At 29.4% G+C, this 17,965-nt stretch overlaps 3 protein-coding genes across 4 annotated transcripts; 2 read left to right on the forward strand and 1 right to left on the reverse strand.

Moving 5' to 3' along the window:
• Position 1: 1 nt before the first annotated feature.
• LOC145745126 (cilia- and flagella-associated protein 144-like) lies at positions 2-1,322 on the reverse strand. The gene is made up of 4 exons (XM_082563121.1): positions 1,134-1,322; positions 995-1,054; positions 482-585; positions 2-344 (listed from the first exon to the last, which is right to left on the reverse strand). Exons 1-4 carry the CDS (start codon positions 1,264-1,266, stop codon positions 231-233), a joined length of 411 nt encoding a protein of 136 aa, XP_082419247.1. The 5' UTR covers positions 1,267-1,322; the 3' UTR covers positions 2-230.
• A 1,408-nt stretch (positions 1,323-2,730) lies between these two features.
• Positions 2,731-9,638, forward strand: LOC145746415 (fizzy-related protein homolog). The gene is made up of 10 exons (XM_082564699.1): positions 2,731-2,847; positions 3,351-3,645; positions 4,037-4,167; positions 4,780-4,856; positions 4,980-5,114; positions 5,569-5,683; positions 6,516-6,752; positions 6,896-7,104; positions 7,655-7,862; positions 8,297-9,638. The coding sequence occupies exons 1-10, from the start codon at positions 2,779-2,781 to the stop codon at positions 8,429-8,431; spliced, it is 1,611 nt and encodes a 536-aa protein (XP_082420825.1). The 5' UTR covers positions 2,731-2,778; the 3' UTR covers positions 8,432-9,638.
• Positions 9,639-11,244: 1,606 nt separating this feature from the next.
• LOC145745501 (uncharacterized) lies at positions 11,245-17,579 on the forward strand. 2 transcript variants are annotated; one of them, XM_082563598.1, is made up of 8 exons: positions 11,245-11,311; positions 13,308-13,538; positions 14,951-15,094; positions 15,279-15,347; positions 15,521-15,701; positions 16,240-16,378; positions 16,646-16,806; positions 17,113-17,579. In XM_082563598.1, exons 2-8 carry the CDS (start codon positions 13,336-13,338, stop codon positions 17,407-17,409), a joined length of 1,194 nt encoding a protein of 397 aa, XP_082419724.1. In that variant the 5' UTR covers positions 11,245-11,311; positions 13,308-13,335; the 3' UTR covers positions 17,410-17,579. The 2 variants fall into 2 exon arrangements, with proteins under 2 accessions (XP_082419724.1, XP_082419723.1); XM_082563597.1 differs by lacking the exon at positions 11,245-11,311 and adding an exon at positions 13,034-13,171.
• The last annotated feature ends 386 nt before the right edge of the window (positions 17,580-17,965 follow it).

A 17,965-nucleotide genomic window follows, 5' to 3' on the forward strand; every position in this document is an offset into this window, starting at 1 on the left:
GTATTGTATTATTTATTGCACACAGTGAATTCTATATTTACAGTGTTGTTACTATAGACTAAATAACACACAAAGGTTATACAGGATAATAATGGCATTAAAACAAATTCTAACTAATTTTCATAATAAAAAAAATATTCTTTTAAAGAAAATAGGATTATAAATATTGATCAAATTTGTACCGCGAAAAAATAAAACCTGATAAATAAAAAAAATGGCGAAAACAAAATTTATTGAAGGTTTTCGGTTTGTTCTTTAAGTCTCCAAGCTGCATCCATGTATTTTGTGATCTCGGAATTCTGGCGCGGAAAGTTTAATCGCTTGTCCCCCCTGTTATGTTGAACCTAGTAAAAAAGAACAGTTATAGAATTAGTTCAAGCACGAGCCCAAACTTGGTTATAACAAATACTTTGTTTTTTATAATAATTTTTTAAATGGCCTTTTGGTAAATTATTTGTGATTTTGAAGTAAAAATACAAACCAATGGTTTATGAATCCACCCATACTCTTGAGCTTCTGTTTGTGGGTTTATGTATTTGTTCACTGGCTCCTGAGATGCTCTATGAATTATCTTTAAAAATTTTTCTACACAAATATTAATGGTTAGTAGGAATGAAGCTAATAATGTTTTTTAATAGTCATTTAATATACTATTTTTTTATATAAATTTATTCTTGATGTGAGAAGGTTAAATGTGCGACCTAAACATAGAGTAACATCAGTTCATCCGACCCAGTCTCGAGTTGTCTATGAAAGTTTGAGATGTTATATAGATTATAATTGCCCAGTTAATATGCTGCTGATTAAGTGGTGGCTCAGCAGAAGTTCATATCGTTTATAGCGCCTTACTTAAGGGCGCTATGGCATGAGAGTAGTGAAGATTATACCCATGACCTTATGTGGTGCAGCAAGTGTTCTTAACCACTAAACCAAGCTATTCTACAAGAAAGCCTAATTTTACTCAGTTAAAAAAGTAACTTAAATGATGACATACCATCTTCTTCACCATCTGCTGAATCATGATAAGAATTCGGTTTTCCAGTTAAAGTGTACACTTGAAAAAATATAAAAAAGTGAATTTAGTAGATTCAAGTTTCAGGGTATGTAACTTAAAGAATAAATGTTTTAAATACTTTTCTTAAATGGATTTATGCTGTAGTTTGTGTAAAGCTTTTGGTTTCGAACTTCTTTCTTTATGGTTTCACAAAGAATTGCATTTTGGTGAACAATATTAACTGGTTCTTTTTCCCTAGGTTGTTTTGCCATTTTACACCAAACCCACTGGGTTAAACCTAATAAATATATTTACAAATTACCCTACCCTAGCTGAAAACATAAACATTTTTTAACTTATTATGTTTGTTTTTTAGCTGACTTTAGTTAGAACATAGTTACATCATTTATTTATGATTTAATATAAACATTATTTAATTAATATTGTAAACCATCAATATGTAAACTTAGCGGTGTTAATGTAAATATTTTTGATCAATCAATGTTGTTTTACAAAAACGTAACACAGAGAGGTCATGATATTTTCGTAGTTTATTAGAACGCCGTTGTTAGTAGTAACTTAGTCCATAAATCAATAAATATTGACAGTGTTCAACCAATGTCAGCCCCTTTTGAGTAGTCATAAAACAAATTGCATGGTAGAAAACAGCGCCTTGGGTCATTTACGTCGCAATTTACGACGCACGTCAGTCGATAATAATTTGAACTCAGTGTTTCCTGTTGGCCATTATATCTGGTGATAACTGCGCACTACTAATTACCAATGCGCTACCTAGCTATTATAAATATTGCGACATTAATTTCTTTATAATCCACGATTTAATAGCTACAAACTAGCAAACGGCAAGGACTTTTTAAAGCTTCTACGTTCATTCATTTGACGCTTTACTTGTTGCCATGAGCTTCGTTGTTTAGCTCTTTCGACCAATCAGAGCGCCGTATTTTCGCATTTTTTCTTTTGAACGCGTCATAATAAATAATAAATAGAACTGGGCACGGTTCGATGCTTTTATTGACGTACGCGTCACTGAGTTTTCCCTTTTGTTAGTTTTTTGAGAGAAATTTTTGCGAGGCAAAGATTGAAACGGTCGACATCTGATCGATTTTGTCAGATTGTCGAACGTTATACGATCTCTAGGGTTATTGAGGTGAAAGTGTACTAGTATGTCGACAAAGGTCTCACTTGGTTTGTAGGTTAGTCCAGCTGTTAGGTTAGTTTGCAATAAAAACGAATTACAAAAATGGTGAACCGCCCATTTAACGTTTTACGAATTGGTATAAACAACAAAAGTTTGCGAAATAAGTTCGCAGTTTGTAGTATTCGTAATATATTAACATAATTTGAGAATATGGTCAGATGGTTTTAATAGTTAAACAATCAGCCAAACTGATAACATATTCATGTTAGTCACTAGTTAACTAATTAGTTGTTAGTATGCTATCTTATTTAGTTGTAATAAATAGTTTTTATTGAAATACTATTAAAATAAAAGTAAAAACCTGTTTAAAAGCATAATACCAAATATACTATTATATGACATTTATTACTCGAAGAAATAGTAGATTGGCAGGCAGTTATGACTAACTAGTTTACTACAAACCCTAATATAGGCCAGTCTTAACGCATATTAAGTTTTACTATGTGTTATGTCTGTATTATTCTTAAATAAAATTGTGTTGACAAAAGTTTAAAATATTATTTATTTTCTCAAATTCAAGTATTAGGATCATTGTGGTTCTTTATTGTGAATCTAAATTTGAAATATGGATCAAGATTTCGAAAGAAGATTATTAAAACAACAGAATGGACCTTCAATTTCACCTTTAATTTCGGTAAGGTTAATTTATTTTAAATAATATTAAATGTTACCAAAAAAATATTTATGGGTTTTTAATTTATTTTTTTTTGTCAAAGTTCGAATATGGGATTCATTAATGTATGGTATATATACAAGTCATACTAAAACCAATAATTGGCATAGTACAAAGTTTAATGGAAGTAATAGTTTAAAGGCCACATTTAAAGTAGTAAATAAGTTTTGGTTATATATTAACTATTTTAAATTTTCATGCTTGGAAATTAGCTGGCAGAAATATTAACAGGAAATAAAGACGTGACAATGTTGATATTTTAATTCTGCATTTTCTATGTGTTATTAGTAGTTAGTTAAAAATAAATTGAATTTTTTAATTTTTTTTTATACTTTTGTTGAATTTTTATTATTTGTTTATTTCAACCACTTTGGATAACTTTTTTTTAATTTTAAATTTTTTAATAATTTGTTCAACTTTTTAAATTTTAGATTATTTTTAAAAAAATGTTGATTTTTATTTAGCCTGCAGCTTCACCATTTGCAAATCGACATTTACCTCGCTCTCTACCGCCCTCACCAAGCAACTTATCCCCTGTAAAACCCGATCGAGTCGGTGATCGATTTATCCCAAGTCGTGCTGGAGCGAGATGGCATATTGACTTTAGTATGCTATCAGGGAAAGCACCTGAGAAACAGACAAAAAGTAACAACAATAATAATCAACAGCAACAACCCCAACAGACACAGTCCCAACAGCAACAACAACAATCATCTAATACCAACAGAAAAAACAGAGATGTCAATGAAAATGGAAAAGGTAAAAATTAGAAGTTGTAAGGTTTCTTAGCTGACCAAAGTTTTAGTGGATTTAAAATAATTTTTTATGCTGATGCAAAGTGAATAGGGCATAACAGGTTAGGTCATAGCCTAGCAGTTTTTAAAAATTTTAACTAATTTTTTAAAGGTATATAAATTATTTAGCTCATAAAAATTTTTTTTTTTGTGCACACCCTTTTGTAAGTCTGAGTAAATTTTTTTGGTAATAATTGGGTAATTATAGGTTGTTAAACAATTTTTTGCTAAATTAAAATTATTTTTATGGCATAATGGCATGTGGGAAAATGCAAACTTCTAAGTTCACAAAATTTACACTTTGAAAGACTAAAGTTGAAGTTGATTTAATATTTTTATTTATTTTTAACTCACAGACAGTCTGGTTTACAAATGTTTATTGAGTAATGAACTTTTGGGCTCAGAAATTGATCGAATAAAAGATGGTCAATCTGAAGACAGGAGGTTAACTGGAACTCCATGTAGTGACAAAAAAAATCTTTTTAAAGTAAGTTTATTACAAAACTTAAACTTATTATGGCTATTTAAAATATGAATATGGGTATCTTACACATAAAAACATGCAGATTTTACTGTACATGATGAATTTATGTAATTTTTTTGAGTTTATTTATGAAAACTACTTTTAGCAATAAATAGTCAATTTTGTTTATTGAGGATTATGTAATTTTAATGACCAGCTGTGTAAAGATTAGGAATTACCATTAGTTGATTTTAACTAATATATCCTTTGTTTTAAATCACTGGTTTAAAATTCAGAATGCCGAATCTTATATATGCGCAGATAATCAATATTAAATTATTCTCTCTTTAATGTAAAAATCAATATAATGTTTTAAACATATGCCATACAGTATTAATCTATTGATTTATTATGACTTAAAGAATATATATATTTGTTATGTTTATATTTTTAAATTAAGTTAAAAAGTGCTCGTTAATTTTTTTTAATCTCTAAACAAAAGAGCAACTTACTAAATAACATGAATAAAACATTAGGTAATGAACATATTCCCCAGCTAATAGCCATGCAAAAATAATTAAATAATTAGTTTTTGTCACATATGGTCAACATAAATATAATTTTTATTGTTTTTAGTATTCACTGCGAATGAAAAGGGTGGATTCAAATGAAACCACGTCACCTTATTCCTTATCACCAATTGGTTGTAAAAGGTAAAATAGACATTAGATGTGTTATATAAAAAAAACTTATGTCATTGAATTTTTAAACTCTTCACCACGATTAGGACACATACAACAAATAAACAATTTTTTTTAAATTTGTTTAAATTTTAGTCAAAAGTTGTTGAGGTCCCCACGAAAACCGATGCGAAAAATTCCAAAAGTTCCATTTAAAGTTCTTGATGCTCCTGAATTACAAGATGACTTTTATCTTAATCTTGTAGATTGGTCATCATCTAATATACTTAGGTAAGTGTTTAATCATTGTTTTCACAATATTGTGTAGCCTTAGTAGCCTTATAGTATGGCTTTAAACAGGATCCTTTTAGTATTTTTTTTGATTGCCTAAATTTATATCAGTGCATTGTACTACTGGTACTTTTTATTTACTTTTAAAATCACACTTAAAGGCTTTTAACTATTGTTTGTTTAACTGCTGCTTAAATAGTTACTTGTAGTAAAACTCAAATAAACACTTGAGTGTGATATTGTAATAGTGTTTAACAACGTGTGATCAACTGATTTCAATTTAAACAATTCTATGCAAATTTATTTCGAAGTAGTTTATATCTATTTGTTCAACTTCAAAGTAAAATTGTTTTTATTTAAATAGATTTTAACATGTTATACTTAGAACCTATATAGTGTACATAAATTACATATGTTTGTGTATATTACTTTATTCTTGGTTGTTGTATTACAGTGTTGGGTTAGGTGCTTGTGTATATTTATGGAGTGCATGTACAAGTCAAGTTACAAGGTTGTGTGATCTTGTTACTGAAGGAGACACTGTAACTTCTGTAAACTGGAATGATAGGGTAAGTTAAACATCATTTTTTAAGCTTTTCTTCAAGAAACCATATGCAAAAACAAGTAAAAGATTTCTTTTTCAGATTTTTTTTGTTTTTGAGTAAGGTTTTAAAGGCTACTAATTTTTTTGTTTGTTTTATAGTGTATATTGACATTTGTTTTATTATCTTTTTGTCTTTAATTTTGCTAGAAAACATAACATACACATCATGTTTTAGTAAGCATTTTTATTGAGCAATTGATCTATTATTTTGACATTTTAAATTTATGAAGTATAAATATCACAATATCAATATGCTAATAGCATTGGTTTTATTAAACAAAAACATTAGTATTATTTAGGTAATAATACCCTTAGACTTAGCTTTTCACACATTTTAATAACTTTAAAGTTTTAATCTGTTTACCAGTTTAGAATAGAAGTGGATTAGAATATGAATCACTTCCTATAATTTATTATTTGTTGTTATTTCTTATCTGGGAAACCATTTAAATATTTTATTGTTTCCTAATCAGTTTAAACATGATTAAACTATAATGATTATAAAATATTTATAGCTTATTTATTACCACAATTACAAGTTTCGACAGTTCAATTATTTATTAATAGTAAATTGCACAATTTTTTACTGAAATTTTAACATTAATTTGTTCTGTTTAAAATTGAATTATAATAGAAGATATTAGGTTAATAGTTGACTTTATTTTCAATTATTTTAACGATTACAAATTTAGCAAGTTAATAATGTTTTTAAAATAAGTTAAACCTTATATTACTAAAACTTTAAAATCAATGACTTATTTATCTAAAATTTTAAATATTTAATCTTTATCCTACAGGGTAGTTTAGTAGCTGTTGGAACTCACAAAGGCCATGTGCAGGTTTGGGATGCAGCTGTAGGGAAAAGGGTCCTCCAACTCGAGGGTCATTCTGCAAGGGTTGGAGCACTCGCATGGAATGGAGATCAATTATCTTCTGGAAGCAGAGACCGAATGATCTTGCAGAGGGATATAAGATCATCGTCGGCAACCAGTGCGGGGAATAGCGATAGAAAGTTAGGTGGACATCGGCAAGAGGTAAGTTGGAAACCCTGTTTATTAATAAATTGGAAACACTTTTTTTATTTGAAAATTATATTATAAAATTCCAAACAAATTAATTTTTTTTCAATTTTTTTTAATTCCAAACAAATTAATTTTTTTATTTTTTAACTTTCCAGGTCTGTGGATTAAAATGGTCACCTGACCGTCAACATCTTGCCTCAGGTGGAAACGACAACAGATTACTGGTGTGGAACGCCAGCACATCTTCCTCATTTCAACGCGAACCTTCACAAACTTATACGGAACACTTGGCAGCAGTAAAGGCAATTGCTTGGTCACCTCATCAGCATGGTTTGCTTGCATCAGGAGGGGGTACAGCTGACAGGTAAACTTATTTGTTTTGATTAAAATTAAGGTGTAAGGTTCATCTTCTTATACATAACGAAGTGGACAATATTTATATATATAATAGTCGATCAACCAGGACTTAAATTGTCATAAGATAGTCGCAACTCTCAGCTAATATTTGACTGTGATAATTTACCTGCGCACAACAAATGGCGTTTTTTTACTTTGTTGGCTTATAAATTGGACATACACACATGAAAATATATGCTCCACTTGTTTTTATTTAAACATGTTACATGTTTAATTTATAGGCCTTGATTTAAAAAACTTATATTGGTTGCGAGTTATAACTGTATTACAACAACTAAAATTCGACTTGCAAAATCAAATCAATGTGATATAAAATATAAGCATATGGTTTCCAGTTTGTAGCTTTGAAATTGTTATTAACTTTTATTTAAATTAGTTTTGAATTTGTTATATATACTATTTTATTGTTATTAACATGTCATTTTCATTAACCTTTTGCAGTTTTTTAGCTTTTTTGGTATGCTTATATATAAATACTAACACAATTTAAATTACAGATGTATTCGATTTTGGAACACCTTAACCCAACAACCCTTACAATGTGTAGACACAGGGTCTCAGGTTTGTAACCTAGCTTGGTCGAAACATGCGAGCGAGTTGGTTTCAACACATGGATATAGTCAAAATCAAATACTCTTATGGAAATATCCTTCACTTACTCAAGTTGCTAAACTAACTGGCCATTCTTACAGAGTCTTATACCTTGTAAGTATAGTGGATTTTTTTAAATTTTAGATATTCTGTTTAGTTTTATAGTGGATTCTTTGAAAAATGTCTTATATTTTTTAGAATTCTGATTTTTTTTGTCATTTTTATCTTAAGGTGTTGTTAGTTTTTTTTGTATTTTTACTGGGAAAGTTTGTGCTGTTGTGACGTGTTTTAAGCTATTTGTGCTTAAAGACAAATAGTGCAACATTGGTGTGACTCAAACCCAAAACCTTTGGCTCGTTATACCACACTACCGAACACTTTTTTTTCCGTATCCCCTTTAAGGGGATAGGTTTTTTAATTTTTTTATTGGAAAAGGGTGTGATACTGTGACGTGTTTGAGCTATCCGTCAACGACGGGCTCAATTACCTACCACACTACCAGATAAAATTTTTATTTATTTTTTAATAAAATTAAAATTTTTTTTTAGGCCACCTCACCTGACGGTGAAGCAATTGTCACCGGAGCCGGGGACGAGACTTTAAGATTCTGGAACGTTTTCTCTAAATCCCCTTCCAACAAGGAATCCATGTCCGTTCTTAATCTTTTCACCCGCATTCGGTGATGACGTCATAATGTTCGTGTGTGTGACGTCACTTTTGTGTTATTAAATCGCGCGATTTTAGGAAATTGTCTGTTCGATTAATTAGGTCGCATTTTAAAGATAATTATTTAACACGAACTATAACAATACGTGACTATGACGTCATTGATGTCGTGACGTCATAATTAACATCCTGTACCTGGAATGGGGTTTTGTTTGATTTGAGTTTTATTGCATTGTTGATTTGGGTAATTCCCTGTTCTGATAACGGTGATGGTTTTATTTGGTTTAAAGGTCATTCAGCGTTTCCGGTAAAATATTTTTTTTTAGTGTTGCCATTAGAAAAATATAAACATTAAGTTTCATTAGACGATGATATTTATTATTATTTATTGGCGAAACTTTTATTTTAATCATATTTTTTTAAACTTTCTCTTTTTTTGTTTTAATTTTTCATTAATTATGATTATTATTTGGCGTCTTATTTTGGTTATTTTATGGAATTTTCTTTTGCCTAAATTGTTTTTTTTTTGATAATTTAGTTTTCACTGTGATCTAGTATTACAGTAGGTTGAATGTTATTGTGACGTCATACAGACGGAGCTGTATTTATATATGACGTCATAAATTTGGAATATTTTGCACCTTGGAGAATAATATAAATTGTATTTTTTAGGAAAATTTTGGGTTTATTATTGACTTTTGATTAAAATTTGTTTTATTTTTGTTAATTCTTTCTTGATTGGTTCTTATTTATTTTTTTTCAATTTGTGTTTTTTTTTCTAAATTTTTAAGTAGAAAGTAATAATTTATTTAACATTAATGACGTCATATATTCACTAGATAAGTTCAAACTAACAAAAATACGCAAAAAATGTTTAATTTATTTATTTAGTTATTAGTAATATGGGCAGTCCGTTCACACGTGAATCAAATCCTATCTCGTATCTAATTGGCTCATTTTCGTATAAGGCCCCGCCTACCTTTTGTATTAAATTATTAATGTGAAAAAAATGTAAAAAATGTCGTTAGAGAAAAAATTCTCATTCGAATATTTTTTAAATTAATTGTATTGGTATATATCTGGATTTATTTTATTTCATTTTTTTATTTATTTTTATTTTTTCGCACTGCGTATATGTAAAAAATCGAGAAATTATTTTTGGTTTCATTTTTTTTGTGTCGCGATGTTATTATTATTAATATAATGCGTATTTTGTTATATGTACGCTCGTGAGTGTAAATTGCTTGTAATTATTTAGAAAGAGTTAAATTTAAAATTATTTGAACTTTTAGCAGAAACAGTTTTGTAGAGTATTTGAGCTTTAAATATTAATAGTCATTTTGTTTTCCACTGCAGTTTAGTCTTAATTTAAAAAGTAGCGTTAAAATAATTTATCATTCGAACATTCTTCCAAGGTCAAGTTTTGTATCCGCTAGTTGGCGTCAGAGAGTCCATATTTTACTATTAGTAATTCAAATTTATGTTTCAAAAGGTCAACCGAAGCATTTAAATAAAATACAGCATCAAACCAATATAAAAAAAGACTTAATTTATAGCTTAACACAGGTATTCTTCCCTTAAGCTATTTAAATGTAACTTAATACTTGTTCCAAACAGCACACCAAAAGCAAGGTTGCACTCTGAGCGTTTAAATGAACGGAAGTAATAGTAACTTGTTGCAATATTGCTGTAACTTGTGTTGAAATATTAATTTTTGTTTAAAAACATACATTAAACAATGGCTAAGAGTTTAGTAAGCAGATTTATATTTAAAAGGTTACATAATTGGCTCTACATTTTAAAAATTTTATCTATCTAGAAATATTTGTTCAGTTTAAAAAAGTTTAAACTAAAATTATTTTTTTTAACATATTTTGATTTTCATGCACTTTAAGAAAAAAATATTTAAGTACCCCTTGACATATTTTATTATATCTTACATTTACACTTTAGTAATTAAACGATATACGGTTAAGAAACGTTGGCGATTTTTACATTTACCCATAGTTAACCAAGTTCTTTTAACGACAGTCGTACCATGTAAGGGTTTATATATTTACAACAGATTTTTAAATAAAGAAGTAAAGAAATGTGATACCAACCGCCAGGCTTTAAATGTAAAAAAAGATCTGCAAAGAAAAGTAATTTAGTTGTTCAATTAATACTTATTTAACTGTCTTTATATCAAATGATATTTTTTAAAACATATTTTTGTGCTTTTTTATCCTTTGTCAATGCATAGACAAAAATTATTAGTATAAGTACAGATTTGAAATAGAAATGTTTTTATATAGGTAAGGCCGTGCTATTATACCAGTAGAGCTGCAGATGCGTTTATTTTCTTAGCTAATTGCATGTAGGCACACTCTTAAGGTGGCATTTGCAATTGCTTTAAATCAAAGACGAGTTTGTTTATATAAAATCCCATTAAATAAAGCTTACGTATCGTCGTAATTTAAACCTCTCACTTTTTATTGTTTTAAAACGTAATAGCCGGCACTAAAACGCACACAGACGTAAAAACACTTTTAACAGGTTGATATCCGTTTTAATGGGTCAGTGTGAAATCTCGTAAACGTAAATTCAGTAAAACGAAACCTCGTAAATCTTAAAGCTTAGACACTTAAGTTTAGTTAGGTAAATTGTTTCGTTTTGTTATGATTTTGAACATGGTCAGAATAACAAAACAATATTTTTATTTGTTTTAGTTTAGCTTATGTAGATAAATAATAGAATAACCTATTATAAACATAGGTTATAAAGTATTGATCATTTCTTAGGTTATGTATACATGTATTACTACAACTTTAAAAACAGTTTTTATTTTTCTAGTCTTAGGTTAATTTTAAATAAATATTATTTGTGGATTTACTCAATTCTTCAACATGTCTTTTAAGGTAAGAAATTAGTTATGACGTCACGGTGTTTTCTTTTAATCAAAAAAACTTACGTTAAAATTAGGTAAGCTAATGTTAATTTGTCATGTTGTAATATTACCGGTTTGTTAAGTAATGTTATTCCATAAATCGAAATACGAAAAAGTTTGTTTTCAAAGCTTTATTTGTTTCTTATTTTTTTTAAAATACAACACAACATTTAAAACTAAACACATTAAGACTTTGATCTGAAATCAAATATTTTTTTCATTGTATAATTTGATTAAACGCTTTGACCTTGCATACAAACCTACAAAAGCGTAAAAACAACTTAGGCACATAAATCGTACTCGTCGCTGCCAAAGGGTTAACATTTCAATGCGTTTTGAATACAGGCAACCGAAAAATAAAAGTTGCCTAAAGACGAGCTGCCATTTTAGGATAGATTACAGAAAACTATTTTAGTATTTGTAACGCCGGATACTGGCATATAAGGAAGCTTGATTTTTATACATTTAGAACATATGCAGTTACCGAAGTAACAGGTTAAAGTTTTTGATAATAATTTACTGGAATTGGGAGAGAGCTTTAGTTTAGGATAATAAATGCAATGTCAGCCATATAGTTTCGATAAATAACAGATTAATTGATAAAAACCTAGTTTTGCAGTTTTAAAACCAGCAAAAAGTGTTGTTTTTTGTTTTGTTTGTTTTTTATGACTAGATATTTTAACTTTAAAATTTATAATTAATAGGTAAAATACCCTCAGTAAATTGTGTATTATATCGAACCATATTTCAAGTGGAATCGATTAATTGAATGACCATTAAGCTACTTAAAATTGGATAAACCAGTCTGATGTTTAACCATAGATAGCTAACTTTATGCAGCTTGTAATGATTATTGTTGAATTTAGTAAGCTTTATTAAAATAGCAACTTTAGAAAAAATCAGAATGCAATATTTTTTTGGGTTAGCATTTTTATTGAACTTAAACTTGCACAACTTATAAAGTTACGCCTTTAGGTACACAAATAAAACATGGTTCATGTTTATGTAACGTAAACGTTTTTATGTCTGGAGCCTATAGGTTCCAAGTGCCCCATATTATAGTCTTTTGCCCTAAGTGTATTTTTATTGTAGTGTTACCGCTTTTTCTACCACGATTTGTTGCCCTGAACCTAATTAGGCCTTCAAATATTTTTGGTTGCGTTGTAGAAAAAGAGTTTCAGCAGTTATGGGCAGGGTAGCGGTTCTGTGTAAACGTATTGTAAAGTGAATCTGTTATATTGTTTTTTAGGTATTTTAACGTGCTTTTATATATGTAATGTTGTGCATTCTAGTGTTTTAGTATTGAACCATAAGCATACTCGTTTTTAATAATACAAGTATAGATAACAGAGTTAGCGGAGTACCTAGGCTTTTACCAAATTAGGGAGATCGTCTCATTCTAATGAACATTTTAGGGTGAGGGTTATATATATTATATACAATTAGAACCTTATTATATCGCCACTTAAACGTTAGGCTGAATTACAAGACAATAAAAAAACTCTTTAAATTCTTTGCCGTTTATGGTATGCAGTCTACTTTAGTTATTTCCTTAGCAATGTGCTCAGACTAAATAAATAGAATCGTTATATTACTCAATTTACACTCGCCCTATGCACTGTTACGTCATACATGAAACACAATGGATCTTTAAAATATACATGTAAGCTACAGTCAGTATTTAATTTATAGGGTGCTGGGTTACAAAGGAAATTTGTATTAATATTAAATGGAAAGTGTTTTTTTATTGTTGTTTGTTCAAGTAGATTATAGGTTTCTGTTTTATTTTATTTTAAACGAATTTAAAGAAGAAGTTAGACGGTTTTATAAGGTGCAAATTAAAAAAAAAATTTGAGTTAGTAGTTCATTATTTTAACTAATTTTTAATTACTGGATAATTAAAGATTTATTTTACTAAAAAGTGTGCATTTTATTTTCGTTTACGTTTTTCTTATTACGTCACACAGGCGATTGCATACGTCACAATCAATCACAATGGGGTCAAGAAGATCGCCATTCCTGAATAAGCGAAATTTACAAAGTCCACGACCTTATTCCATGTACACAACCAGTTCAACTTTAAGTTTTAAAAGTTTAAATTTAAATCCTGATACCTTGTCTGTTTCGTCCGGGTCCAGTTCGTCCTCGTTCAACGAGCAATTTTCTACGGGGGATACGCTCGCAAATTCCGGCAAAAAGTAAGTGATTTTTTCGGTCATAAATTTTTAACTTTTTGATTAGATTCGTGTAAATTTTATTTTGAAATTAAATTACCAAAACTAAAATTGAAATGTTTTTTAAATAAAAACCACTTACTTAATTTTATTTAAAGATTGTATCTTTTTCTATTGATATTGAAATATTTATTTAATCAAGTTATTTTTTGCCCAAATGTATTAACATAAAACAAACAATTATTTTACAATAGATTTTTTACAAATCTAAACAAATGTCATATAGTGCTGAATAATAATGACATCATAAAAAATGCGTGACGTCATTAGGTCAACAACGCCCCTATATTTATATTGTAACGCCTAAATGATTGCGAAATAAAAATTAAACAAGAACGAAATTTAAAATAAAATAAAAAATATTAAAATAATTTTCTAATATGAAAATGGCTAGTATTTAGAGTTATGCTAAAGTAGTAAAAATAAATGCTAGCAGTATTTGTCATAGGTTGGTAATTATTTATAGAAATGTCGGTTAGGAAATTATCAAAACTTTGATTCATTGAATTCATGCATGGTTAGGTTGATAGGTTTATATTATTACGCATGTGTAGCTTTGCATTATAATTAGTAAGTCCTATTATAGTAAGGCAACTAACGGTTCTGTCATTCTATAAATAATCAGAGATATAAATCTATATACAGTGCCATATGATTATGTTTATTTAATGAATAAAATGTTAGATTTAAGTATAGTTAGCATATTAGTAAATGTGTTATAATTACTTTTTATGCGTAGAATAACGCGTTATAGCCATTTGGGGTGTTTTACTTAACACATATAATAACCGTTTTAGGTAAGATTTATACTTACGCAATATTTTTGTTTATATACATTCAAAGTAACATAAAATGACTTGTTTATTAATTATTACGTAATTCAAATGAACAGCTATACTAATTGTTTGCATATTAAAAGAAATTACCTGTTGCATATTAAATATTTGTTTAACATTAAGTAGAGAACCCTGTGTTAATTGTAATTTAGGTTTCTAAAATTATTGCTTAAAAGAACATATTTCGATTAAATGTAATATTATAAGTATTAGGTTTTTTTTAATATTAAATGTTAGTGTATAAGTTTATGTTGGTTTTTGCCTGTATAATCGAAAACCATTTTACCGAATTGTCATATTCACAAAAACCGAGATTTTAAAAACTGCGTTTTACCGATATTTGGGTCAAACATTTTAAGAAGTTAAAAATATTTTTTAAAAGAATGTCAGGGCAAAATGGGGTTAATAGACAACGTCTCATTTTAGTTAAAATGGCGTTTTCGAGCAAATGGTTTTCGGTTAACCGTCTATTCCAAAATAATGTTTTTAGGAAAATTGTCAGTAATTATTTATAAGTTAAAATCTTATTTATCTATTTAGAGGAAAAAGAAGTTCAGCAGGAGATTTAAGTGGATGTGGTGTTTCTGAATTGGTTTGCAGTCTTCATACTTCGTTCGACGAAAACGAAAACTCAACGAAAACATTAAACAGTCCACCTTTCACCAAAAACAAATCTAATTCCCCGTAAGATTTAAATAATTTTAACAAATTAAATAAACATAAAAATTGTAAAAAAAATTATATTTTAAGTTTCTAATACTTCATTATTAACTTTTGTGCATTTTAAATATAATTTTTCCAATCTGGTTTAATTTTAGTTATCTATTAACGAAAAAAAAATTTTAATCCAATTTATGTAAAAAAATAGTTCCAAGCAAAAGGTTATGACCCCGCCTGGACCTAGTGCCACGACCTGGGTTAATCCGAAAATAAGCAAGTAAATTAACCTTCGTAATACTTAAATTGTAAATAAAAAAGGTTATTTAAACTAATTACATAATTAAATTTAAAGGTTCTGTTAAATATTACTCATAATAAACTAAAAAAACTCTTAATTAAATATATTTGTATTGGGTTGGTTAACAAATATTTACTTTTTTCGTTTTGTAGAAAGCTTCCAACACATGGCAATGTTTTTGGTGTCTGTTTAGGCAAGAGTGGTAACTGTTATGTGTCACTGGTCACGGCCAAGAACGAGCGTGTTATTCAAACTTACGACGCGGCAGGGAATTTAATTAAATCGTTTCAATGTCGAGCTACGAAGCAAGGAAAAGCATTTGAACCTTACCACGTAATATATTTATTTTATTTTTTAATGTTTAAAATAAGGTCCTGGGTTAGATCTCCAGTGCTCTCATGCTGTAGCGCTCTTGCGTAAGGCGCTTTAAATGGTATGAACTCCCACTGAGTCAATACTTGATTGGCAGCTTAATTAACAGCTACTAAAAATCTATGATATTCCACAATGCCAAAAGCAACTCGAGATTGGGTTTGGGTAACTAATTTTACTCTATGTTAAGGTCGTGAAGTCGACCTTTCCACATCGACATAAAAAATATAAAACAAATAAATATTTAAATATTGGGCAATTTCCACCCTTTATTTGTGCATACTCGATGCGAAAAGGTCGTATTAAGGTAACCTTTTGTAGTGCGGAACAGTCTCAAGTTGCTTATGATAACTTTGGATATTGTTAACTTATGGTGAATTGCTTCATTATTATCCTAACGGTTGGTTTAGAGCTATAGAACAAAAGAACTCTTATAAAGACTGTTATTTAATATTTTTTTATAAACATTTTTTAACAATAATTCTTTTGTCTTTTGAAGATCGCAGAAACCCCGGATAACCACCTTGCAGTGGCATGTGGTACTAGTGTGACAGTTTGGAGTAAAGAGGGGAAACTGCTGCATGACCATGGCAAGAACATGTTTAAATTTGCCAAGTGTGTTGCTGTGAGATCAACCGGTAAAAATAAAATAAAAAAGACCTAACATTAATTATTGTATAATTTTTTTTCCATGTCACCTTAAGGTGATAGGTATTATATTTTTTTTATTGGGGAAGGGTGTGCTGTTATGACGTGTTTTGAACTATCCGTAAACGCCGGGCTCAAGGGCGAATAGTGTGACGTTGGTGCGGCTCGAACTCGAAACCTTTCGGCTCGTAGTCCGACACCATGACCGGTTCGCCACACTACCGGACTACGAAGCTAAAATTGATTTTTGTTAACAGGAGAAATAATTGTTACTGATACCGACGACAACTCGGTGAAAATAATATCCGCTGGTGGGCAGCAAATATCCAAGTTGCAAAGTGACTTTCGCGTTCCCGTAGGTGTCGCTGTTGACAGTGAGGACAACATTATTGTAGTTGGTTGGGACAACAAAATTAGAGTGAGTTTTTAATTTCCACTCAGTAATCTATTTTTTAATGTTTTTTATTGTTATTATGTTTTAAGTTAATTTGTTTAAGAAAAACATAATTTCTTGGCTATAGAATCATGTTATGGAGCAAAAGGTATGGTGTTCAAATCGCGCCAGTCCTTATCGAATCTTTTAAACCCAGCGTTTACAGATATCTTATATGGTTATTAGCAAACTGTTTTCCAATACAAATTTGAAAACCCTATTATTTCATGGTGTCATCTAAAAAAAAAAAATTAATTATATTTTAATATTTACTTAAAATTTTTATTTTAGGTTTTTAACGTCGAAAACGAACCAATTTTAACTTTTGGCGCAAAGGGAAGCAGAGATGGAGAGATGGATTTACCTTATGGGGTATGCGTGGATTGCAAAGACAACATTATAATCGCCGATATGTGGAACAATCGGGTTTCATTGTTTACGCAACAAGGACAATTCTTACGTCATATCATAACATCGTCGATTCTACAACCTATGTTTGTTTCCGCGTCCAAAAACAATGCGGCGGATGAATACAGATTATCAGTGACGAATTTTAAAGCGAACGGCGTTAATTTATTCGTGTTTTGATACGACCGTTAGACGATGCTAAAGGGACGTTTTCATCAGGTGCAAAAATGCAACGATTTTTTTCTTCTTTTTTTCTTATTACGTTTTGTTATATTTACATCGTTTCAGGACGGTTCCGTGGAAAAAATTTATAGAATTTTTTTTGTTATTAATAAACCTTATTGTGCAACGCAAACAATTTATTATGACGTCATAATAGTGGAAGCTTCGAAAATCGAAGTTGGCGAAACCGCGAGTCGCGAGCAGGGATTCAATGGCGGTAAACGCAACAATGGAATCGCGACGGTGGCATTGTTCTATTGTGTTCATGCGCTGTTCGAATAATGTGTATCTTTCCGCGGGTAACAATCGCTATATAACAACACACGGGGTTGGGTTGGAAACAATGCGGTCACGTGACCGGTGAAATCTGATTTGTGTTCACTGGTGATGAAAGTTATTAAGTAGAAAAGTTAAAGTTTAAAGAATAGTATAAAGTGTTGATGTATATATGGCATTTAAAGTATAATACACAACATAGCGTACATTGTATAGAACAAAGGAATATTAAACATAA

Source organism: Corella eumyota, chromosome 3 (assembly GCF_963082875.1).
Source record: "Corella eumyota chromosome 3, kaCorEumy4.1, whole genome shotgun sequence".
NCBI lineage: Eukaryota > Metazoa > Chordata > Ascidiacea > Phlebobranchia > Corellidae > Corella > Corella eumyota.